Source organism: Giraffa tippelskirchi, chromosome 3 (genome assembly GCF_054371585.1).
Source record: "Giraffa tippelskirchi isolate mGirTip1 chromosome 3, T2T-mGirTip1v1.2.pri, whole genome shotgun sequence".
NCBI lineage: Eukaryota > Metazoa > Chordata > Mammalia > Artiodactyla > Giraffidae > Giraffa > Giraffa tippelskirchi.
Window position 1 is genome coordinate 167077094 of NC_137277.1, and position 26252 is coordinate 167103345.

At 41.2% G+C, this 26252-nt stretch overlaps 1 protein-coding gene across 2 annotated transcripts in view; it reads right to left on the bottom strand.

Moving 5' to 3' along the window:
* Window positions 1-26252, bottom strand: part of EPHA4 (EPH receptor A4) — a 163103-nt gene that overhangs the window by 89894 nt on the left and 46957 nt on the right. For both annotated transcript variants that reach the window (XM_081579276.1, XM_081579277.1), the window contains exon 4: window positions 3132-3287. In XM_081579276.1, the coding sequence (XP_081435402.1) occupies window positions 3132-3287 (156 nt within the window). The remainder of the gene's footprint in view (window positions 1-3131; window positions 3288-26252) is intronic.

Here is a 26252-nt window from a genome sequence, read left to right on the forward strand (position 1 = left end):
TTGTGCCTTGGAAGAAAAGTTATTACCAATCTAGACAGCATATTAAAAAGCAGAGACATTACTTTGCCAACAAAGGTCCATCTAGTCAAAGCTATGGCTTTTCCAGTATGGCTTTTTCCATGATCCATCACATCACGTATGGATGTGAGAGTCATACCATAAAGAAAGCTGAGCGCCGAAGAATTGATGCTTTTGAACTGCGGTGTTGGAGAAGACTCTCGAGAGTCCCTTGGACTGCAAGGAGATCAAACCAATCCATCCTAAAGGAAATCAGTCCTGAATATTCATTGGAAAGACTGATGCTGTAGCTGAAACTCCAATATTTTGGCCACCTGATGCAAAGAACTGACTTGTTGGAAAAGACCCTGATGCTGGGAAAGATTGAAGGTAGGAGGAGAAGGGGATGACATAGGATGAGATAGTTGCATGGCATCACCAACTCAATGGATGTGAATTTGAGCAAGCTCCAGGAGTTGGTGATGGATAGGGAAGCCTGGTGTGCTACAGTCCATGGGGTCGCAAAGAGTCAGACACGACTGAATGACTGAACGGAACTGAAACTGGGGCTTGAAGAGATTAAATAGCCTCACAAGTGTGTGGTGTTAGCATCAGTACCATGTTCCCTCTTAATTTAGAGTCAGAGATGAAATAAACGCAAGGGTCCCGTTAGGAAAGTGTCAGAGGATCACATGTTGCTTTGGTACTTTCATGGGTCTCTTATCAATGACACAAAAAGCCATCTTTCTTTCATTGTTAAAAACAGTCTCTGAAAAATGCAAAAGTTACTTTAGTGTTAAAACTTTCAGGTCTACCCGCGGGCTAAAATCAATATTTTCTTTTTCTTATTTGTACAGTTAAGGTAAAGCGGACAATTTAATTCCTACAAAAACATAAAATTTCAAGGGTTCAGAAACCACTTGCACACATATGGCAAATGTGTCAGTAATTCAGGCATGTACCAACTTTTGGGGTCTCCCTAAACTCCCACATGGCAAGTTGCAGGAATTAAGTGATTGGCCCATGGTCCCCTAGGATGCTAGACAACAGATCAGAATCATAAGATTAAAAACACCTGGGAGAAAAAGCCAGGTTGTCTTGCCATCAGAGGAGAATTTTATGGGGTTCACGACACAGTCAAGCCCTGGCCTAGAGAAAGACTTTATCTGTTTGAAAAGTAGGAGTTGGGCTGCATGATGCAAATTGAGGCCAATTAGCACACTGCTGGCCTACAGAGTTTCCCTTTGAGTTTGCTACTGTGACCTGGTACATGTCCAAGTCTGGACATAGGTTTGGGTGAACTCCGGGAGTTGGTGATGGACAGGGAGGCCTGGCATGCTGCAATTCATGGGGTTGCAAAGAGTTGGACACGACTGAGCGACTGAACTGAACTGAACTGTGACCTAAAATCACAACTGGAGAATCATTGGAGAATCAACTGGAGACAGAGGAGAGTTTATTATTAAGCTAATCTCACACAATGGAACATTAGAGAAGAATATTTAGATTGGAAAAGAAAAAGGCTGGGACTTGACCATATGAAATCGACCTGGCATCCAGGGGAGGCAGGTAGTCTATGGAAGGAAGAGAAAAAGAAGATGAGGAAATCTTTGCCCAGTTGTGCTTACACCTAAGGCTGGCCCTAATAAACTTCCTTCTGGAAGTTTGTGCTTGAGCTGGGGGAGGGGTAAGAGTGCCTCCAAATAAATAGAAACTCTGCAAGAGTCTTCTGGTCTTGCAGAGCCATCACTCAGCTAGGGTGGACACTGGGGCTGGCAGTTACTCTCTAAAATGAAGATAATATCTATCTCATATATTTGTTATCTTGTGAGCCCTATGATAAGGTTAATGGAAAGTGTCTAATACGTTACCTGGATGTGATGATAGAAAGGCTGCCGTTATCATGATTATAATTACTATCATCTCTGGTTCTGAAAGGAACTCCTGAGGGTAGGGCAATTTCAGCACATATTTGGGACTGCCCTGAAGTTTCTCCACCTGCTCCTTTTAAATGTGGTCCTTGACTGGGCAAGAAAATGCCCCCACCACTGACCCAAATGCCTCCAAACCAGAAAATACTCCTGTCTGCAGTGTTATTTCCAGGTCAGCCAAGGAAGAATATATGGTAGTTAAGAAACAAAATAATGGAAATCTTAGTGATAGTAAAGGCTAAAATCTATCAAGTGGCATGATTTTATTCATTTTACACAGTATGCAAACAACGTGAAGGTGTTGACTAGGAGCAACCTTGAAGGAGGTACTATTATTAGTCCATTTGACAGATGAGGAGACTGAGACTTAAAAGGCTCTAACAGTCACCTGGGTACTAAACAGCGGGCTGGGAAACAAAGCCAAAACCTGTGCAAAGCCTCTGTGTCTGGCCACTTGGCTCTGACCCTCCAAACACAGACTTGGCCAATGAGAACACAAGAGCACCCAGGTCCACCACTCCCTCTTTTGGTCAAGGTCATAGCCATTGCAGGATTTATCAATCCCAGAATGTGAATGAAAGCAATAGTAACCTTTAGGACCACTGTCCATATAAAGTGTGAGAAAGAGTTCTCTGTTCCCTTGCATCCCAAGGTGCCAACCCCATTCATTCCTTACCCCAGCGTGTGTTCAGTGCCCATCATTCAACAAGCATTCACAAGGATCCAGGCCTAAATGTTATGAACACAAAACTATGAGGAAAGAAGAAAAGTAGTGAAGGGAAATGACATCGCAAGCCATGAGGTCAGCACACAGAACTGAAACCACCTGCCCACACGCGATCCCATCCTTTACCCGTTTCCCCTGCAGCTGTCAAACTTCCCAAGAGTCCATATGATGACATGTTAAAACCGTTTATAAATTCCCATCTCAGCTCTAATTACATTGTCACACAACCCCTGAACATACCACCTCTGCTACAAAAACTAGTCTGTCGGCAGCTGTGCGTTTTGAAGGCAACAAACTCAGTGAGAATGAGCCATTCTTTTCCTAAGCATTTCTCCTGCTCTGAGTGAGAAAAAACACACATTTGATTTCATTTGCTCCCCTGCACCGTTGTCCTGGGAGAAGGGCTGACAAGTGCCCCGATGATGGTAATGGAAGCTGTTGGCATCTAAGACATGGGAGATGAGTGTATAACTTACGGGTGCAGGGCATGGAGGCAGCATCGTTGTCCGCTCTGAAGAAGCCTCGGTCACAGGTACATGACGTGGCGCCTTCCCAGACAGAGTAGCTATGTGGCGGGCACTTCGCACAGGCAGCATCCGTGGAGAGGGCCTTGTAATATCCGATTTTGCAAGCTAAAGGGAAGCGGAAGACACAAACCAATGTAAACCCCTAGTTAACAAAGCAAAGCAAGATGTCACCTGTTTGATTCAGAAGAAGGAAATATTTTTTGCTAATCTCACCGACTCAATGGACATGAGTTTGAGCAAGCTCCAGGAGATGGTGAAGGACAGGGAAGCCTGGTGTGTTGTAGTCCATGGGGTCGCAAAGAGTCGGATACAACTGAGTAACTGAACAACAACAAGTGAGCATCTGGCTGGAGATGCAGGTAAAACAACCCAAAATATTTGTTGATAACAACCACTCTTTAACAGTCTTTAACATGATTGGTCAGGTGGCAAAGCCCTATGAAAAAAATTTTCTTAAAACCAGTTGTATCAATAAAATCACACCTAAAGTTTACCCAAGTGCTTCCTACATGCTTATATGCACAACATTGTTTGATCTTTACAGCTCTCCGTTTCCACAGGCACTGTTATTAGCCTTACCTTAGAAATGAGGAATACCAGCTTTGAGTAGTAAATTGTCGGCACCAGACCACGCATCTGGTAAATGTCAGGGACCAGCTTTGACCGCAAGTGTTCGGCCCCCAAAGCCTGTACTTTTGGCCCCATGCTATGGAATCTGAGAGCATGGTCTTGAACCAACCAGTTGGAAGTGTAGCTCAGTGCCAACCAAAAACTGGTAGGTGATTATTTCTTAATTACAGCCAAAGTGAAAGACCAACATAAGCAACCAAGCATAAAACAGTTGGTAAGACATAGATCATGATTTCAGGGGAAAGCAATATAAACTACCCACAGAACATTCTGGAATATAATATGTTAAGATTTTTTTAAGATCAGCAGATACTCTGTGTTTATTTTCAACTTCATAAAACCCTCCTGTTTTCCCCTTCCTCCATTTTTCAACACCTCCCTCCCTCTGCACACACAGCCCAAGTGACTGGTGGGGAGAACATGGACCATATAGTTCCTCATGCACCTGACACGCTTTCCATGACTTCATCTTTATAAACATCATGCTGACACTGAGGACTGCTTTGACTAATGTGGAAAACCTCAATAATTCTGGGAAACCTCACAATAAAAAATAATTAATAGGGTCTTGCTCTCCCTTTTTCTCTCCCCTATGCCCTTTAAGATCACCTCCCAAATCTGTCTCAACCTCACATAAAAATTGACCCACACCATCCATATTAAACCCACAGTGACAAGGCCATTAAAAATACACTTATTTTATAAGACCAGAGGTACCATTACAAATGTGACAGTTACCCGCAATCTTTCCAGTATGATTCACTCCCAATTTTTTTTCCATTTATCACATACTTTGGGTATTTCCATACTATCAAAAATATCAGCTGGGAGAAGGCCCATTTCCATCAGCGTGACCACCGCAAGAGACCAACTGTGCCAGCAATCAGCAAATTTTACTCAAACCAGAAGATAAAAAGAGATCCACCAAACTGTGTGATTCTCTGAGAGATATGGCCACATTCCCCATCTTGTTACTCATCCATCAGGCATCCATATGGCTTCCAGTGGAAGTCTGTTCCTCCCTCCAGCACATCCTCTTGGTATTTTCTTAATCATGCTCTGCCAATGGGCAAGCGGAAAGGGAGTTGAGCAGAAGCTCCAGAAAGGTCCACAGTGACTTCACCGTTATTAACTAATGTTGTTTATGGAACTTCCTTTAACGAGCCAAAACTTTATGATGTGTGTAGTGCCGACAATAAAAGCGCTCGGAGATCAATCTCTCCCTTATTTGCTTTCGTCTTTCACTGGACCGGAGCATCTTAGAAAAACAAGTTGCCCCAGTGGCTGAGATTTATGCTGTCTCAAGTTTATACACATCATATCATTAGATAAGGTTCAACATGCAAGGTGGTTTCTGGTCAAGCTTAAAGATGACCCTGCGTTTTTGATTAAAATCAAAAACTCCAGCTTTGGCAGGAAGAAGCACTGAGGGTTCAATTTGACCCTCTCACTTCAAACACAACGGGTCCTTGAACTTGACACAAACTCACTGGGTCTCACGTCTCTCAGTCAGTCACAGCCCAGAAAGTCAACTTGTGGAAACTGGTCGCTCCGGGCTGGGACTGGCCAAAGTGATAAATTGCTTTTATTTGTTCACGTCTGGATATTGGAGGAAAGCTTTCCACGTTCCTGACTGATCCTTGTGAACATTCCTTCATCAGGCATCAAATGTAAAAACTTAAAATGGGAGTGGAATATTGAGAACAAAAAATTGGTCTATGACTGATTCACTGACACGTGAAAACAGAACACATTTAAAAACTTGCTACCAAAAAAAGGCATTGCTGCTTCTGCAATGTCTATTCTGATAAGAATACTTTCGGTTAGAAAATTAAATTCCTAGTTGACAAAAATAAAATTGAAGGATGTCCTAAATTTCTTAAAGTTCAAAAATTAGTTGTGTATATACATGTTCATTTAAGGAAGAAATGAGTTTTCAATTTTATACTTCTTTTCTGTTTCCTTGAAGCTAGTATATTAATGTTACCAAGAGCAAGTATTTGTAAATTCATTTGAGGAATACTGAATTTTATATCTATTGGGGATATTGAAAGCTGCTGTTCTTTAAACACACTGACTATTTTTACTCTCTTTTCCTCTTGCTTTTATAAGCAAGAGCAGAAAACACAAAATTGTCATTGTGCAACTCTCAGCAACCCTTGCTACTCTTAACACATTCTTTTGTCTTCAACTACATTAGGACCATGTTATTAATATTTCAGGATTCTTAGAAAGGATCTCTCAAAATATAGTGGTAGTTTTTCATGCACACAGCCATTTCACTGCCTACATTCAAAATGACCTTCTAAATTGATGGCTGAGTACATTTCTTTGCTCTGTGTGGTTCACAGACTTGCAGCATTTGGTGCTTGAATGTGTAAGTACATCCCATGTTTATTCACCACTTATTTGCATCTTAAAATCTAGACTACATCTTCCATTCTAAACAAAATCTCCATGAAACGTATATAGCAAGCATTGACATGTGCTATGCTTTTCCATCATTCTCTTTTAGGTGGAAACTATTCCACTACAGTTTTGAAGGATAGTGACTTGGTAAATGGGTTTGGGGAGAGCACACCCAAGAGATGCGCTCCTTCTGCCCTTTTGCTGGTGAGGATTCACTAGATGGGGTACAGTAGAAGGAGTGCTTTACTTGACAGTTCATATATGCCATTGTGGGAAAATTAGTTCACATATGCCATGCAAAACTTTCTTTTCCTTTAGCTTTGCCTTAATAATTTTTTTTTTATGCAGCCTTTAAGTAAAAGAAGATATTAATAAATGAGAGTGCAGAAGAGAAACAAAAACCTTTCTATCATTGGCTCACCCAGTACCATGCAGGAGCAGGATAATATTCTGTACATGTTTCCTTGTGAAATACAGCACTTACATATAACTACTTTTGTTTAAAAATAGTAACAAAATAGTTCCTAAGGCAAGGTAGTATCTGCAGGATTTCTTAGTGTATAGATGAGGTATGGACTTCCCTGATGTCTCAGATGATAAAGAATATGCCTTCAATGCAGGAGACTCGGGTTGGATCCCTAGGTCAGGAAGATTTCCTGGAGAAGAGAACGGCTACCCACTCCAGTATTCTTGCCTGGACAATTCCATGGACAGAGGAGCCTGGCAGGCTATAGTCCATGGGGGTCACAAAGAATCAGACATGACTAAAGGACTAACACACACACACACACACACACACACACACACACACACACACACGAGGTGTACTGCTCAATTTAAGGAACTAGTCATTACATATAAATGTTTAGTCATTTTTCTCCTTTTTAGAGAAATACAGAAAGATTGATAGAACCTGATTGCCTTTATAGTTCATCTTTTAAGCTAGTTTATAAAAACTTGCTAACGATCATATCAATTGCGATGATATAGCAAGCATTCATTGAGCATTTATAATGTTTACATGCATTATTTCATTTAATCTTCACAACAATCCTGTGAGATTGAAGCTTTTCATTTTCCATTTGGCAAATGAAACAATTGAGGGTTTTGGGTAACTGGTCCAAGGTCATACAGTTAAATGGTGGGGTCAACATCAGGTTCTTCTGAAAGTTTTCACGTAGTTATACAAAGTTATGACTGACTTAGAGCAAAAATGTGACACTGATATAATTGAGTGCTGGGGAAACAGAGGTGGTCCTAACTTCTATTTGTTCACCCCAGGCCATCTGGTTGCTACCTTCATCAGTCACATATCTATGACCCACTTTCCAGGTCCACATCCTTCAAAGCTGCCCTGTTTAATAAGGTAACGACTGGCCACAGGTGGCCCTGGAGCACTTGAAATGTGGCTGGTCCAAATAAGTGTGAAATACACACAAGATTTCAAAGGCAAGAGATGAGGGTTTGATCCCCAGGTCAGGACGATTGCCTGGAGAAGGAAATGGCAACCCACTCCAGTATTCTTGCCTGGGAAATCCCATGGACAGAGGAGCCTGGTGGGCTACAGTCCACAAAGAGTCAGACACAACTCAGCACACACACATACACAATTCAAAGCTTCAGTACTCAAATAGGAGAAATAACAATAATTTTTACATTGATTATATATTGAAGCAATATTCTGGATATGCTAAGTTAAATAAAATACCATTAAGTTTAATTTAACCTTTTAAATTTCACATTTTTGAATTTGGTTATTAAACCCCGTAAATTATCTATGTGACTTGCACTATATTTCTATTGGGCAATGCTATGCTAGAGTCTGGACTATGAAGTCTCGTGTGTGTGTGTGTGTGTGTGTGTGTGTGTGTGTGCACCTGAGAGTGAGGGACTCTCTTGCAAATGATGGGATCTGACTGTGGTGGGGGATTTAACACCATCACCCAAGGACTTTTATTCAAACTTACCCTGAGCCCACCTCTGGGAGGCTGACTCACTTCTATTTAAGCACTGCTCTTAGGCAGCTGGCTAATTTGAAAAAAACCTAATCTGTGCTAAAGTACTAACAAATAAACACTAATGTGTTAAAAATTACCTTCCTAGGTAATGAATTTGCATTTTAATTTGGAGTCTCCAGAAGGTCAAAGCTGAAATTCCAACAGTGGCTCCCTTGGGGAAATCTGAGCCCTATATACAAACTGATTCTGGGGGAACATTTCGCTCTGGGAGGCCTGTGGGTCCCTCTAACTGCATCATGTGGGTGGGACATTAGGCACACACTTCCAGACCTGTGGGCTTCCCTGATAGCTCAGTTGGTCAAGAATCCGCTTGCATTGTAGGAGACCCCGGACAGATTCCTGGGTTGGGGAGATCCGCTGGAGAAGGGATAGGCTACAACTGAACTGACTGAGCAGACACGCATGCAGACCTGTACTACAGGAAGTTCTGCCTTTTGTGTACTGAATATATAGTACCTTCAATATGCTTAGGAATTTATTTTAGATATATCAAAGTTAAGGAATGGCCATTACCAAGTTGAAAGTGAAAGTGTTAGTCACTCAGATGTGTCCGAATCTTTGCGACCCCATGGTCTGTAGCCCACCAGGTTTCTCTGTCCATGGGGTTCTCCAGGCAAGAATCCTGGAGTGGGGAGCCATTCCCTTCTCCAGGGGACCTTCCCGACTCAGGGATTGAATCCGAGTCTCCTGCATCGTGGGCAGATTCTTTACCGTCTGAGCCACCAGGGAAGCTATTGTTACCAAGTTAGTTTCGGATTAATTGATTCACTTGTTAAACTGTATATGACTAACATAAGAGGATTTCTCAAGAGGAAAGAAATCTGTCAAAGAAAGTTTCTGGGGACTTCCTTGGTGGTCTAGTGGTTAAGATTGTGTGCTCCCAGTACTGGGGACAAAGGGTTCAATGCCTGGTCAGGGAACTAAGACCCTGCATGCGATACAGCACAGCCAAAAAAAAAAAAAAGAAAAATATATACAAAAACAAAAGTTTTAAAAAATGAAAACAAAAATAAAATGAGGTCTCTAAAGAGGGTTTCTGGGCTTCCCAGGCGGTGCTAGTGGTAAACAACCTGCCTGCCAATGCTATTGCAGGAGATGTAAAAGACATGCCTTCGATCCCTGGGTTGGGAAGATCCTCTGGAGAAGGAAATGGCAACCCACTCCAGTATTCTTGCCTGTAAAATCCCATGGACAGGGGAGCCTGGAAGGCTACAGTTCATGGGGTCACAAAGAGTTGGACACAACTGAAGTGACTTAGCAGTGGATAGCAGTGGGAAAGAAGGTTTCTGCTTTCAGATTTTTGCTAAACTGTGCAATCTCCAGCCATCTTTGAGGAAGCTGTGAACATTAACAGAGCCCCCACAGTACAGATGGGAAAGCTGAGGCAGAGAGGTTAAAGATGTGCCCAAGGCAAGGCTGCTTTTCTAACCTAGGCAGTGTAGTTGAACCTATAAATCAGGTGTATAAATCTCTTCTCATGCTTTTGAAAGCTATAGGTAAAGATGGACAGTTGTTACAGGGAAACGGGGCTATGCTTTGGGACCATCCAACTCTATTTCATTCAGAAATAGCAAAACAGTGGCAAAACGACACCATCCAGTCATCTGCCTAGCACAACTGGTTCTCCTGATATATGTTGGAACTGAATATTTTAAGAAAATTTTCTGATCATCTAATCCAGGAGTGTGCAAGCATCTCTGTAAAGAGCTCTCCTGCCCGCTCAGTCACATTCGATTCTTTGCAAAACCATGGCTGCCCTGCCCATAGGATTCTCTGGGCAAGAATACTGGAGTGGGTTGCCATTTCCTCCTCCAGGGGATCTTCCCAACCCAGGGATTGAACCTGAGTCTCCAGCGTCTCCTGCAATGGCAGGCAGATTCTTTACCACTGAGCCAGCTGGGAAGCCCTGTAAAGAGCTAGATAGTAAATAATTTAGGTTTTGTGGGCCAAGGGAAAAACCAAGGATATTAAGAAGGTACTGATATAACAAGATAAAATTCTGAGAAATTTTTACAAGTTTTTACTGATATAATCCAAAATATAATATTAACAATTAAGTGCTATCTGCTCATGAGAATGGAATTTCTAACTGGAGGGATATTTTACACAATTGGGGTTTAAACTAACTATTAAATCAATTGCAAATGCCATCTATAAAAATCATTCTTAGCTCTTAGATCATAAAAACAGGTGTCAGATATGGGGGTCACACTTTGTCAACATTAAATCTAGTGCACCATATTCATTTTTGAGATGAATGACTTGACCACCCTACTCTTTCTGCAGCATGCCAGGATCAAGCCTGGAATCCAAGGTTCCTAGATCTCTGTTATCCTGCAGTGTCTCCTGGAGTTCCAAGCAGCTACTAATCTGAGACTTGATAGAATGCAGAAGCAAAGGGAAGGCAATTGAGGAAAATAGCTTGAACAATAGTTCAGAGATAAGACAGAGCCCAGGTTCCTCCTCCAGGGCTATACAGGACAATCTGATAGACATCTCTGAGTTCTGTAGGAACTCAGGTCCCCACCCAGATGGAAAACAGGAACTTCAGAGACCCCAGCCTGATTGGAATCAGAAAGTTAATAATTATGATTCCTGGAACACCACCCTGTTACCTCACCACTAACCAATCAGAAGAAAGTCATACACCCTGCAGCAGTCACCCCAAACATTGCCTTTTAAAAACCTTCCTGGAAAACCGAATTAAAAGTAAATGTCCTTAATCTAGTACTGAGTCAAATTAGTCAAATTACCCTACCGGGAGGTAAGATAATTAATGGAAAGTTTATTTTTTTGTACCAATGGTTTAAGAAAGGGATGCAGCCTGATTTGAGGACTGGTGTGCTGATTAAGTGAGATAATAAATATGAAGCGAAGCACAGTGTCCAGTGTGTATTAACTGCTCATTAAAAGGGTAACTTATACTACAGTAGGATGTAACAGGCTGCAAAGGTGAAGATAATCCATACATTTAAAAACATATAATAAATATATCAAACTCCAGTTTTTGTTTCTTTTTTAATAGATCTGGATGTAATTTCAAAACCATTATGAGAGAACATGTTCAGTGTTTTATTTCCCTTGTTAACATGACATGGAAAACCTTGGACTGAATTCTGGCTCATCGTATTGGCAGCTTATTTGGATAAGATCATTTTATTTCAAAAATATGTAAACACATTTTTAAAATTAAGTAAATCACTGAGTTGGGTTTTGAGGTTTCTTTTTTCTATCAATAGTTGATGAGACAGATGATCTCCTACAGCAAACCACAGTTCCGTCCTATTTTCTACCCTCTATTTCCTTCCATTGTTTCCACTCCTACCTTGGAGTTAGCTTTCATAAAAATAGATGAACAGGGGGAAAAAAAATGACAGAAAAATCTACACCAAAAATTGACTTGCTCTTTCAAGAAAAGAATGCAGTATAATCCCATAAATAGATAGGTAATTCTAAAATGTCAGTCGCAGACGGTTTTCACGTAAGATGCAATAAATCCTCTAGAAGCAAGTTCACATAAAGCCTGCTAAATTTAAATTAACTCCATAAAAATTATTGAACACAAGCAAAAAGAATGCAATAGAGAAATGACTTATTATTTTCCCTGCTTGCCTCAAAAATAGACAGTCTAATTACTTGCGGAGCTATTTCTCTTCAGTGAATTTGTTGGGATTCAACGTGAACAGCAGAAGTTCCAAAGAAGACAAAGTGGAAGTTCCAAAGAAGACAAACATGGAGGAGAAGAAAATTAATTAGTAGATTCAGCATAAGGCATAATTCCACTACCCGAAACTGCTTAGAAGAAGCCCTCCTCTGAATACCCGTAAAGGAACTGACTCAGATGAAGGCTGCTAGCTCTAATCTTTGGCGGTATCAGATTGGGATTCTCTCTCAGGGGAGAATTGTTAAGGGCTCCAACAAAGGCAGTTAGGCTTCCAAATTTAGATGTAAGCGACTTGACTGGTAGGACAAATGAGGTCTTCGGTATTTTTGAAAGAGACTAGAATCTATTCTCATCTTAAAGCCCAGAGGTTACTACCAGAATTGATCACATCGAAGCCAGAAACTTTAGCTTGACCTTTACAATTTTCTAAGATGTGAGTTAATACATATTTATAATAAATCAGAGCAGAGAACTGCTAGACACGAATAAGTTATTTCAACTTTATAGGGGACAACAATGTTAAAATAGAAGGCAGCATGCAAGCTATGCAAATCACTACATACATATTTAATATGTAGTTTGTTAAAGATTCTTTATTCTCACCTCTAACCTTTGTTCTTATGCTCCCCCTCAAGACACTGAACATTTGCTATGTTTAAAAAAAACCATGGATTTCAATATTGCCTTCAAAAACAATTAGACTGTTTCAAGCATAAGGCATAATTCCACTACCAGAAACTGCTTAGAAGAAGCCCTCCTCTGAATACCCATAAAAGAACTGACTCAGATGAAGGCTGCTAGTTCTAATCTTTGGCGGTATCAGATTGGGATTCTCTCTCAGGGGAGAATTGTTAAGGGCTCCAACAAAGGCAGTTAGGCTTCCAAATTTAGATGTAAGTGACTTGACTGGTAGGACAAATGAAGGGCTTCGGTATTTTTGAAAGAGACTAGAATCTATTCTCATCTTAAAGCCCAGAGGTTACTACCAGAATTGATCACATCGAAGCCAGAAACTTTAGCTTGACCTTTACAATTTTCTAAGATGTGAGTTAATACATACTTATAATAAATCAGAGCAGAGAACTGCTAGACACGAATAAGTTATTTCAACTTTATAGGGAACAACAATGTTAAAATAGAAGGCAGCATGCAAACTATGCAAATCACTACATACATATTTAATATGTAGTTTGTTAAAGATTTTTTATTCTCACCTCTAACCTTTGTTCTTATGCTCCCCCTCAAGACACTGAACATTTGCTATGTTTAAAAAAAATCATGTATTTCAATATTGCCTTCAAAAACGATTAGACTGTTTCAAGCATAAGGCATAATTCCACTACCAGGAACTGCTTAGAAGAAGCCCTCCTCTGAATACCCATAAAGGAACTGACTCAGATGAAGGCTGCTAGCTCTAATCTTTGGTGGTATCAGCTTGGGATTCTCTCTCAGGGGAGAATTGTTAAGGGCTTCAACAAAGGCAGTTAGGCTTCCCAATCTAATACCCAGAGCTCTACAAATTTTGTGGATATTTTCCTTTTATTTCAAACTAAATTTCACATATCAACAACCGTGACTTTCTTTGGTAAAATTTGAGATTAAAGATTGATTTCTTTTCAATTTATTGATCCAAATTTATTGAAGATATACATATGAGTGTGTTGAGCAGAACTTGAAAGACTTACTTTGATAAGTTTTTCTTATTTCTTACTTTTTATTTCTTACTTTTCTAATATATAAAAGTTTATACTGGGGCTTCCCAGGTGGCTCAGTGGTATAGAATTTGCCTGCAAATGCAGAAGATGCAAGAGATGTAAGTTCAAACCCTGGGTTGGGAAGATCCCCTGGAGGAGGAAATGGCAACCCACTCCAGTATTCTTGCCTGGGAAAGTTCCACGGACAGAGGAGTCTGGCGGGCTAGCACCCATGGGTTTGTAAAGAGTCGGACATGACTGAGCAACTGAGCACACGTGCACACAAGTTTATATTAAGAAAGGAAACAAGTGTAAGGTAAAAAAAATCACAACCATTCATAATATAAAGAAAAAAAATCAAGAAAACCAAATAGTGAAGATAAACTAAATGTAGAAAGGGTGTAATTATGTTTTTACTTTTTATTATTATCATTATGTTGTCATTGTTTAGTCACAAAGTCATGTCCAACTGTTTGCAACCCCACGGACTATAACCCGCCAGGCTCTTCTGTCCATGGGATTTCCCAGGCAAGGATACTGCAGCGATTTGCCATTTCCTTCTCCAAGGACCTTCCTGACCCAGGGATAGAACCACAGTCTCCTGCAATGGCAGGTGGATTCTTTACTGCTGAGCCACTGCAGCTTGTGGGATCTTAGCTCTCCAACCAGGGACTGAACCTGAGCCCTAGCAGTGAAAGAGCTGAGTCCTAACCACTGGATGCCAGGGAATTCCCTAATCGTGTTTTTAAAAACACGTAATCCCTGCCTTGAACTTGAATATAAAATTACTGAAAACATATGGGTTTATATAGCAGCAATAAGTGCTGCTATATAACGGTCCATCCTCACCACTGACATTACATTAATCACAGTGATGACATGCGACTCTGAAGCCATTAACACTGAACTTGATTACCCCTGGCATTTCAAAGAAGGACCACCTTTTCAATGAGTTGTGCTATTGCCTTCTTTGCCCCTTGATATTTGAGGTACATAAAGACTAGTGGTTCATTACACATCCACCGATTTTAAATACAAGGTCAGAGCACTAAATAAAGGAAGCAGTTTTGTTTTCTTCCACTCCTCACACTACATCGTCTGAATTTAATACTTGAATCCATCTGATGAGCAACATTACGTAAAAAGATCATCCGTTAGTAGGTATGCACATCTGTTCATTCATTTGACCATTCATGTTCGAATATTTATTAATATTAGTATACTACTTTTGTTAAGCCTTTATAATAAGAGTATTAGTAACACTGATAGCAAGTATTTGTTGAGCACATACTAAGTGCAACAGGGTTGGGAAATGTGAAGCTGTTGCCTTCAGGAAGGGAGCAGACCGTGGCTCACACTCCCGTCTCAATGATGCTCTCTGGTAGAAGGCATCCTTTATGGGAGCCTTTCCTATGCACCTAACCCAAGACTATCTGCTTATAGAAGGAACTTGAGTAGAAAGATGGCATCTGTAAGAATGAGTGACCCTCTAAGCAGAGTGTTCCTGAAGGAAAAAGAGTTTGGTCGTGAAGCTGGTTCTACTCAGAAGAAAATAAAACAAGACTTAGTGACTGCTAGCCAGGAACAGATCATAGTGGTGGGCACTCTAAGTTTTTATCCAACTAATTTAGACAAGGCCCCTCTTTTTAGGGGGATCACAGCCCAGTTAGGGATTTTCACATTAACTCATTGTACATCCTACACTTGCTGTTTCTCCATTTAGAAGCAAAGATTATAAGGGAACGAATGAAATATGTTCCAAAGCCAAGGCCAGACCAAGAGAAACACATGTTAAATAATCATTTGATTAACTCTGACACCATCGCCAGTCATTGTCATCCAAACGACTTGCTGGCTTGAATTGTCACAAATCATGATTTATGTGGCTGAAATGACTACAGTAATAACTGCTCAGTGCCCCCTCGTCTTTTTTGTTATGCTGATGGGGCCAGAGGAGCTCAGAAGAAGAGGAAGAAAAAGAAGCTTTACAAGATTCACCGTTGCAGTTATTACTGACGCATTACAATTCTCTGCTGAGGTTTTGATTGTGGGTCTCTTCACATTTATTTCTTGAATATCATTGTATAGTACTGAATATTTTTTGAGGGAGTTTTAAAATTCTGAGTACTAATGATTAAAAAGGGATTTATACAGAATGCATATGATTGGGTTAAACATTTGTTTTGTTTTTGGTATTGCACGTAGTGTATCAATGATTTTAACTATCTGACAGCATTGAATATTATAGGTGTTGACAGTGTCATACTTTATTTTTTTGGACTCCAAAAATCACTGCAGATGGTGATTGCAGCCATGAAATTAAAAGACGCTTACTCCTTGGAAGGACAGTTATGACCAACCTAGGTAGCATATTTAAAAGCAGAGACATTACTTTGCCACCAAAGGTCCGTCTAGTCAAGGCTATGGTTTTTCCAGTGGTCATGTATGGATGTGAGAGTTGGACGGTGAGGAAAGCTGAGCGCCGAAGAATTGATGCTTTTGAACTGTGGTGTTGGAAAAGACTCTTGAGAGTGTCTTGGACAGCAAGAAGATCCAATCAGTCCATCCTAGGGGAGATCAGTCCTGGGTGTTCATTGGAAGGACTGATGTTGAAGCTGAAACTCCAATCCTTTGGCCACCTCATGCAAAGAGTTGACTCATTGGAAAAGACCCTAATGCTGGGAAGGATTGGGGGCAGGAGGAGAAGGGGACGACAGAGGATGAGATGGCTGGATGGCATCACCGACTCAATGGAGATGGGTTTGCATAGACTCCGGGAGTAGGTGATGGACAGGGAGACCTGGCGTGCTGCGATTCATGGGGTCGCAAAGAGTCGGACACGAGTGACCGAACTGAACTGAACTGAACTGACTATTTCAACACTGCTCACATCTGAGGAGGAGAACAAAAACAAAATCCCAAGGAACTCCTTCAAGAGGCCTAGTCTAGACTAAGTGAAATTTATGGGGCATGTGCACTGTCTGTTTTTGGTGCGATATACAAACAATATGAGAGATCAGAGCAAGAACCATGACTTCACTATTATACAGAATAGTGCAAAAAACAAATGTCGTATCTTAACATATACATGTAGAATTTAGAAAAATAGTATAGATGAACTTATTTGGAGAGCAGAAATAGAGATCCGGACATAGAGGACAAACATACGGATACCAAGGGCAAAAAAAGTGTACAATGGATTGGGAGACTGCGATTGGCATATATACACTATTATATATAAAATACATAACTAATGAGAGCTGACTATACAGCACAGGGAAGTCTACTCAGTGCTCTGTGGTGACCTAAATGAGAAGGAAGTCCAAGGAAGATGGGGTATACATATACATGTGATGGTTCACTTTGCTGTACAGTAGAAACTAACACAACATTGTAAAGCAAATAAAGTCCAATAAAATAGTGTGCTAGCACTATACACTATACTTTCTAATTGAATAGTGCTAATACCAACTCAGTCTCTCCCACTGACTCAGTTATACTCCTACAAGCTGCAGGGCTGGGGATGGGGTGGATTTGATCATTTATCTAATGGTTTTTGAACACACCAGGTTGACAGATCAGGGTCCCAAGAAATCAGTTTGAATTGCTAGCAGGAATACGTAATTTAATAGGGAGAGCCCACATGCATCCACCTGGGCAAAGAAGACCTAACAACTGGCCTGGGCTCACCTGTGGGTTTTCCACAGGACCACTTGGACAAAAGGGAAGCAGCAAAGCTGCATGTTCAGAGATCTGAGCTCCACAGCACTGGGACAATCTCTTTGCTTTCATCAGATCTCCTCTAGTTAAAGCACAAAGAGCAGACCTCCTTCGCAGTATATGGTCCTTACAGTACGGCAGGTGCGGCTGGGAAGGGCCAGTCTCCAGGTCCTCCTTACAGTATGACAGGTCAGGCAGGCCCCACCCTCAGGGGCTCTGGGAGGTTCTTTGGCTGAAAGTGTTTTGGCAGACTCAGCTTTCTCTGTCATCAGTTTGAATTCATGGGAAAGGGCAAGACGCCAAAAGTGCTTGCAGGTGAATTCTTTGTCCCTTTCAAGTGCATCTGACTTACACAGATGACTTACACGGGTGTTTATCTTATGTTGGGAAGGATTATCAGTTAGGTCAGTAAATCTCTTCCAGGTATAAATTATAAATCACAAGCAGGAATGCCAGGGGAAATAGCAAGTCATAATCTGTTTGTATCTCCTCCCAAATATCAAACGCAAGTAATCACGATGAAAACTGATGCTAATAAAAACAAAAACAAGACTATGATGCTGACAAGTTCCCACAGTGTTGAATCATGAGGAAAGAGTGGGACAACTCTTGTGTGTAACATATAGATGGGGTGACAGTGAGAATCAACCCATTTAAAGGCAGGAATAGAGCAAATCAGGTTTATTGACAAATACAAAAGAACTGAATTTTACTAACATAACCTAAATTCATCGCAGAGAGACGAAAGTCCTTATTGATCTAAAACAAATTTCTGGAGTAACTTTCAAAAATGATTGTAAGCAGCATGGGAAACAAACCTTTTTGTTAGGATTCTATTGATATTTACAAGATTGCAGCCAACCTGGATTTTGGAAATTAGTTTAATTTCTTTACTAATTACACTTCCTTTCTGTACATCACAAAACAGTTGAAAATCATTAAAAGTCCCTCGGAACAGCTGTCAAAAGTAGATCAGTTCTGTGTCTGGAAAGCTGAGACCAGGAGAAGAGCTGTATTTTATTTATTAGAATAGAAAACTTTTTCCTAGCCCTGAGGCAGGATCATTCTGAATGAGGTCCAGATTTGAAGACATTAAAAAAAAAAAAAAAAAAAAAAATGAAGTCATAAATCCTTCTCCCAGAAGAGAAAAAAAGGAGAGCATTAAAAAAACTTAGCAGGTGGGTGATCATCTCCATGAACAAAATGAATCTTTTTTCCTCACGGCTATGTCAAGGTTACTCTTGGTATGTCAGAAACACGACCAGTAATTCATTCCTAGCATATGTAGAAGTGCATGAAGTGAGGCCAAAGGCCAGGCTGTGGGGGCACCAGACCTGGGTTCTAGTCCCAGCATTCACCAACTGAAAGTCTCTGGGCCTCCGTTTCCTCTAGGACACCAGACTACATAATTTACATCAATAACCTCAGATATGCAGATGACACCACCCTTATGGCAGAAAGTGAAGAGGAACTAAAGAGCCTCTTGATGAACGTGAAAGAGGAGAGTGAAAAAGTTGGCTTAAAGCTCAACATTCAGAAAACTAAGACCATGGCAATCCAGTCCCATCACTTCATGGTAGATAGATGGGGAAACAGTGGCTGACTTTATTTTTCTGGGGTCCAAAATCACTGCAGATGGTGATTGCAGCCATGAAATTAAAAGACGCTTACTCCTTGGAAGGAAAGTTATGACCAACCTAGACAGCATAATAAAAAGCAGAGACATTACTTTGCCAACAAAGGTCCATCTTTTTCCTGTGGTCATGTATGGATGTGAGAGTTGGACCATAAAGAAAGCTGAGCACTGAAGAATTGATGCTTTTGAACTGTGGTGTTGGAGAAGACTCTTGAGAGTCCCTTGGACTGCAATGAGATCCAACCAGTCCATCCTAAAGGAAATCAGTCCTGGGTGTTCATTGGAAGGACTGATGTTGAAGCTGAAACTCCAATACTTTGGCCACATGATGCGAAGAGCTGACTCATTTGAAAAGACCCCGATGCTGGGAAAGATTGAGGGCAGGAGGAGAAGGGGATGACAGAGGATGAGATGGCTGGATAGCATCACTGATTCGATGGACATGGGTTTGGGTAGACTCAGGGAGTTGGTGATGGACAGGGAGACCCGGCGTGCTGTGATTCATGGGGTTGCAAAGAGTTGGACACAACTGAGAGGCTGAACTGAACTGAACTGAAACTTCTATAGTTCTACGTCTCCTCCTGTGATCTGACAGACACATGATTTTGATTGTCAAGCACCAGGCTCCTCTGTCCATGGGATTCTCCCGGCAAGAATACTGGAGTGGGTAGCCACTCCATTCTCCAGGGTATCTTCCCAACCCAGGGAATGAATCCATATCCCTGCATTGCAGGCAGATTCTTTACCATCTGAGCCACCAGGGAAACCCTGCTTTAATACACACTAAAGTAATTTACAATTTGGTTCAAACACTATTCAGCAGATGAGTTCAGAATATTTACCTTCCTTTTCAGGCCTGATGAGGGCTCAGCCACTGAACTCAGTACCTGAGCTCAGCCACTTACCAACCATGAGAACATGAGTGAGAGGCTGTGTTATGGGCTTATCTAAACAACTGCTCCCCATAAATTCATAACTTTAAGCTCTTTTTTTAAAAGATTTTTTTGATGTGGATCATTTTTAAAGTCTTTACTGAATTTGTTACAATATAGTTTCTGTTTTATGTCTTGGGTTTTCAGGGGGTTTTTTTGGCCTAGAGGCATATGGGATCTTTATTTTAGCTCCCCAACCAGGAATTGAACCCACACCCCCTGCATTTGAAGGTGAAGTCCCAACCACTCTACCAGGGAAGTCCCCATAACTTTAAACTGTTTACTGAATTTTCTCTTACCTGTCCTAGCAGAGATTTCTGAGTATTCCTATGTGCTTTTTTCCACTTGCTTAAATCAGAAAAGAGAATGAAGAAAAGAAAGCTCATGGGTCAAGGTTACTTACTCCACATGTACAGTTGAGCAGCTCGAGATGCCTGGCACAGGGAGGGGATGACGGATGGGGGGTCTGTACTATGGAAAAGCCCACACTCCATTGGTGCACATATTAACATAATTACAGGGGAACAAAATGGTGAAGTAAAAGGGATGGGCAGTAGTGGTGGAGAAGGGGCTTAGAGCTGGTGCTTGCTTGTGTATTAGGGCTTCCCCAGTGGCTCAGTGGTAAAGAACCCACCTGCCAATGCAGGAGACATAAGAGACATGGATTCAATCTCTGGGTCAGGAAGATCCCCTGGAGGAGGAAATGGCAACCCACTCCAGTATTCTTGCCTGAAGAATCCCATGGACAGAGAAGCCTGGTGGGCTACACAGTCCATGAGGTCACAAAGAGTTGGACATGACTGAAGTGACTTAGCATGCACACATGGGAGGTGGGAGGTAGGAAGCGCTAGTAGAAGCAGGGTCACCAGTAAGGAGGCTGTTGAGGGAGACCAGGGAGAGATGATGGTGACCTGGACCGGGGTGGGGGCTGAGGAGCTGGGATCAGTGTTTGAGTTCCAAGTGAGTAACATAAAGGACTCACTGTGCTCTTCACCGTGGTCACAAAATATTCCTGGGTGTGAACTTAAGATACCAAACAAGTGACATAAGGAGTAAATCTTGGTTTTCCCCTTGTCTCTGTCCTTCTACATGAGTCATGTCTAGAACCACCTGAGCAGACTGGGCCATCGCTCCCACCGCTGATGACACAATACCGCCTGCTAACACAATGGTCTCTTTGGGGATGGTAATCAGGTCCAGGGTTCTGACCACGGAGAGGCGCCACACCTTGATAGCAGCTGCGTGACAACGCTCACTTACTCTAAGGAACCTGCCTAGGGGCTGGATTCCCGAGCATGACACCAACTGGAACTAGGAATGCAACTGACAAGACATTGTCAACAGCAGCAGAAGGAAAGGAAGAGCTGTTAGGTTTTGAGTTGACATTAAGCAGCTGTTGGTGTGGGCAGGCTCTGTAGGTTTCCAAGTGAGGTCTTTACTTTCCTGTTGGTGCACAGAGCTGAGGCTGACCTAAATGGGAGACTGCAGACAGCTAGTCCAGGAAAACTGAAAAGATGAGAGTAGAATTTTCAGATCTGGTACCTTTTTTCCTGATAGCTCTTGTGGTCATATAGCTCAGTCCGTAGCCCACAGTGGAAAACAGTCATCTCCAGCTTGTAAGAATAAAGGAAACACCTTGGTTGTTGATACCAGCTACAAGGAAAGCCTCTCTCTTACAGACTGCCTTCTCACTCTCACCTTCTGCATAACTATCATTCAGTAATAAACTGTGTGTTTAGAGGTTCTTTGCCCATCTCTCCCTGTAGAATGGATCCTCTGATCAACAGCAGTGGTAAATGTGCCTGTTCTGTTTGCGATGGTATCTCTAGCACCAAGTGTAGCATCTTATATTGGTAGCTGTTCATGACATATTGGTAGATAAAGGAACAGATGGATCACCTTTACCATCTAAACTTTGATGATTAGCCCCAGAAGGCTAAACACACGACCAGACCACCCTTGACTCTGTGAACCAAGCCTTGTGTGTTAGTCACTCAGTCATGTCCGACAATTTGTGGCCCCATGGACTGCAGCCCACCAGGTTCCTCTGTCCACGGACTTCTCCAGGCAAGAATACTGGAGTGGGTTGCCATTCCCTTCTCCAGAGGATCTTCCTGACCCAGGGATGGAACCTGGGCCTCCCTCATTGCAAGCAGATTCTCTACTGTCACCAGGGAACTAAGCTTTATAAAGATCATTTTGGCTCCTTTTCCTGTTTCCTATGTTTATTGGTCCCTGGGACTCCGATTTCCCTTCAAACAGCCTCGCAACATTACAGCGTCTGCTGAAAGTTGCCAAAAGGGAAACAAGACAGTCCCAACCCAGGCAGGCAAGAAGGTTTGCTGATAAAACTAAGGGTGGGGGGGGTGGGGAAGCAAAATTTGAATGTTCTGCTTTGAGTACTTGGCACTCAAAGCAGTAGGAAACCCGTGGTTCAGGTCACCCACCAGAAAATGAATCCAGAGAGCTGATTCATTTTGAAAAGTTAAAATGTTTAGATATAAAAAAATGGGGAGAAAAAAGCAATAAATGTTGGAAGGGGCAGGGCTGGTGAGGGGAGAAGTAAGTCATATCAAAGGCAGCCTTGAGACTTTGGGCAGATAGGAGAAGAGATAAGTCTCTTGGCCAAGTTAGTCACACCCACCTACACACAATTCTCTTGGCAAAGGCTCCTTTACTAACAAAGCAGGCACATGTGTTAAACAAAACAGTGCAGTGTAACAGCTAGGGTGCCTATAAATGTAGTTTTAAATTAAAAATTAAAAAAAAGAAAACATCAAAGGGGGCAGAATATAACAAAACATGATCCATGGTTTGAGAATACGAGAATACTGAGAGTATTAGAGTCCTACGGCCGCAAAGAGAACCCAAATTTCTTCAATGTATTTTAAATGATGTAGCTTTTAATAAAGGATGTTTGGACCTTGAGTCACAGACTGCAGAGCTGACATTCACTCCAAATACACTGTGAGGTAGAAAACAGATAGTGATTCAGAGCAAGAATCGGAGGGAAAGAGAGAGGTGGAGAACAGGAAGGGACATCGAGAAAACTCATTTCCTTTTTTTCAGCTCTTCAGGCTAATCCAATAGAACATCTTTTTCTGAACCGGCTATAAAGACAACCCACCTAGGATACTGGTCTTGAAAGGTGTTAACGTTGCTGGCATTGCCACTCAGTTTATACAACTAACCACCTCCTAGGAAAGGAGCCTCTCAGGGTTTAAGAATACAAGAATATGAGAAGATCTGGGCATAGTGGTGGAACAAACAAATTGACCTTTCAAATGCAAGGCAAAGACAGCATTCTAAACTCCCAGACCAAGTAAACAAAATCAGGCTACCTCCAACACAATCTAGAGTTCCAACCATATTCTTTCTAACTCCTCAACCAACATCTTTTTACTTCCACTACACTTTCTCAGTTTTTCTGTCTCTCACCTTTTAACATCTACTTTATGCTTCCACTTCTTTCATTGGTAATCATCTAGATTTCAAGGTAATTTTTAAATACACATTTTGGGTAATAAAATACAATGTCACACTGATCATCTCATGCCTATGTTTAAAATCTTTCGAGGTTCCCACTGTGTATTCCATCAAATTCCAACAGAAGAGTCGAGATACTCAAAAACCCCTCATATCCAGCCCCAATTTGTCCCTCAGATAGCCCACACTTCAATCAACTCAGATTGTGTAGCATTTGTTCTCACTTGAATGGTTCACACATTCTCCATCACTGCCAGATAATAAAATCTTAACCTCTCTTCTGCAGAACAAAAACGTGTTGCCTACAGTTTCAATAGACAAAGAATGTCGTCCACTATCAAGAAATCAGCCACCAATGACAGTGTACCCTGTAGGGAAGTCAGGATGTTGAAAAACATGATACTAAACCTAAAACAGTTAAGACATGTATCTAAGGAAGAGTTTTGATGAGCCCACACTCTTGCATCTTCCCATACATAGACAAGCACTGAATTGTTAACTTAAGATGTCTATTTTTTGTGGTCAGCAATAACCTCTTGCTGTTCAACTATGTAGTTTTGGGGGGGGTTTTTGTTGTTATTTTTGTTCTTTTCAACAGAAACTCTTATAAATCCTGGCTCCTCCCTTACCGCTTCAGAACAGTTCCTCAGAGCTATCTGAAAGGCAGTCTCCTGGGTTATGGTCCTCAGTAAAGTCTCCCAAATAAAATATAACTCACAACATTTAGGTCATGCATTTTTCTTCAGTGGACACTTGTAAGCCTAAATAAAATTAGCCAACATCTCTTCTATGAAGCATTTCTCTATATTCAGGAACTAGAGCTTAAATTTATCTTATGTCCACTACACTTCTTTCTATCTTCATGTTTATTTACATATATATTTAGTTCCCTATTATGCAGGGGGCAACTGGTAAACCCAGAGGACATTCTTATCTTTAGACACACACACACAGACACACACAACCTATCTTGGTGATAACAGGTGAGAGTTCTAAATTTACTAGTCAAGTGTTTTGAGATTTTCAATTCTGATTTCTCTTCCCCAAAATCTAATTTTTGAAAGCTCATGTAATCTCTGATTTTTCTTTTTCCTATTCATTTGTGACTCTGAACAAATGAAAATCAATAATCCTTGAAATCCATGTTTTATAATATGACATCATAACATTTGATGAAACCTCCAACACTTGCACCTTCAATAGGAATTATTTCAAGTTATACAATGACAAAAGCCTACTACACATTCAATAACTCTTTAAAAAAATCTCCATTTTATTAACTATAGTAGCACCTGCATGTATTTGAAAACTAGATTGTGAGAGACTCCATATACAACAAGGTTTGGCCTCATCCATACAGTGTTAACCAGGCACATTTTGCAGTAATTCCTTGCCTATTCTCAACTCCACAGACTCTGTGATGGACTACTATGGATGTCAATCAAATAGCCATTGCTTGGCCAAACTTCAAGCAGCCAACTTTACTTCTAAACTTGTCCTTGAATGAGGAAAAGAAGAAAGCTCTACCCAGGAGCAAACCAACAGTTCTGATGAGATGTTGCAGGATATAGAAAAAGTGGAATTGAAAGTAGTGCCAAGGTTTTTAGACCAAATACCTGAGAGAAAAGATACCATAACCAAAATAGGGACTAGAGGAAGAGGAGCTGGTTCTGCAAGGAAGGGCATGAGGTCACTAGGTGGTCACTGGATCTGAGATGTTTGAATTGAAATGTTCAGGAAGCAATTGGAAATACAGGTCTGGAGGTCAGCCAATTAGAGGTGGAGATTTAGAAAACATCTGCAAAGAGAAAAAGAATCACAGGAGTGGAGAAGTTGTGGATTCAGAATAAGTTTAGGAAAGAATCTTGAAAACATCTTTCAAAGACAACTGGAAAAAATATTGAATTAAAAAGGCAAGACAGATAACAGAAAGGGAACTGGCATTTATTGGCCACTACCAGGGACTAGGCCAGGCACTTAAATATGTGATCACATTTAACCCCCACCATTTGCTCTTGTTGCCAGTTATGCCCATTGTGTGTGCAAGCACCTGAAAATTTCAGTGTCCACTGCCACAGAACAAATGCTACATTCACTGTGGAAGAAACAGGACGGTGCACGAAGAAAGCTAAAGGAGATCAGAATTTCAAACAACCAAGGAGATTATTAAGGAGGAAGAGGCATAGGGAGAGACTTGGATTGTCAGCATGTCTGTATTCTTTGAGCAGAGTCTCTGGTGAGTGATGGGGGAGCAGCTAAATTTTAAGATCGGTCCCGTTGATAAAGTACAATGAGTCAAAGAGTTAGTAACAATACTTATGCAATGACCAATCTAGAAATTACATTAAGACAGTAGGTTAACTGTTAACAAGAAAGTCCCGTATTACAGGGATTTAAGCCCAATCAACATACCAAATAAACACTCATTCCAACACATGGCTCTAGCAGGATCCACCACACTTCACTGACTTATGTTCCATTTTCAGTTTTATCTTCTGAAAGCTCAATCATACGCTTAATTTCTTAAAACCCAATATCCCCTGCCATAAATTGAAGGTGATAGTAAAAATAAAATTCGGTTACATTATTTTAAAACTGTGCATCACCACCTATAACTTGAGAACCTCAATATCACCAATAGGCCTCCCAAAAGATATATTTCAATTGAGAAAAATGAGGTGCCCAAAGCAGGCTTGACTGGGAGAGGCAATAAAATATTTATTAAGTGGTGGATGGGAGATGAGATGCAGAGAGAAAGGCTCCAGAGCCAAGACTCTCATCACTCCTATGTACTGCTTCCTGCCAGGTGCTCCCCTCCCTCCTTAGCACCAGAACTCCTCAAGAATTTAAGTAGTAAACCCACCAGATTCTTCTGTCTGAG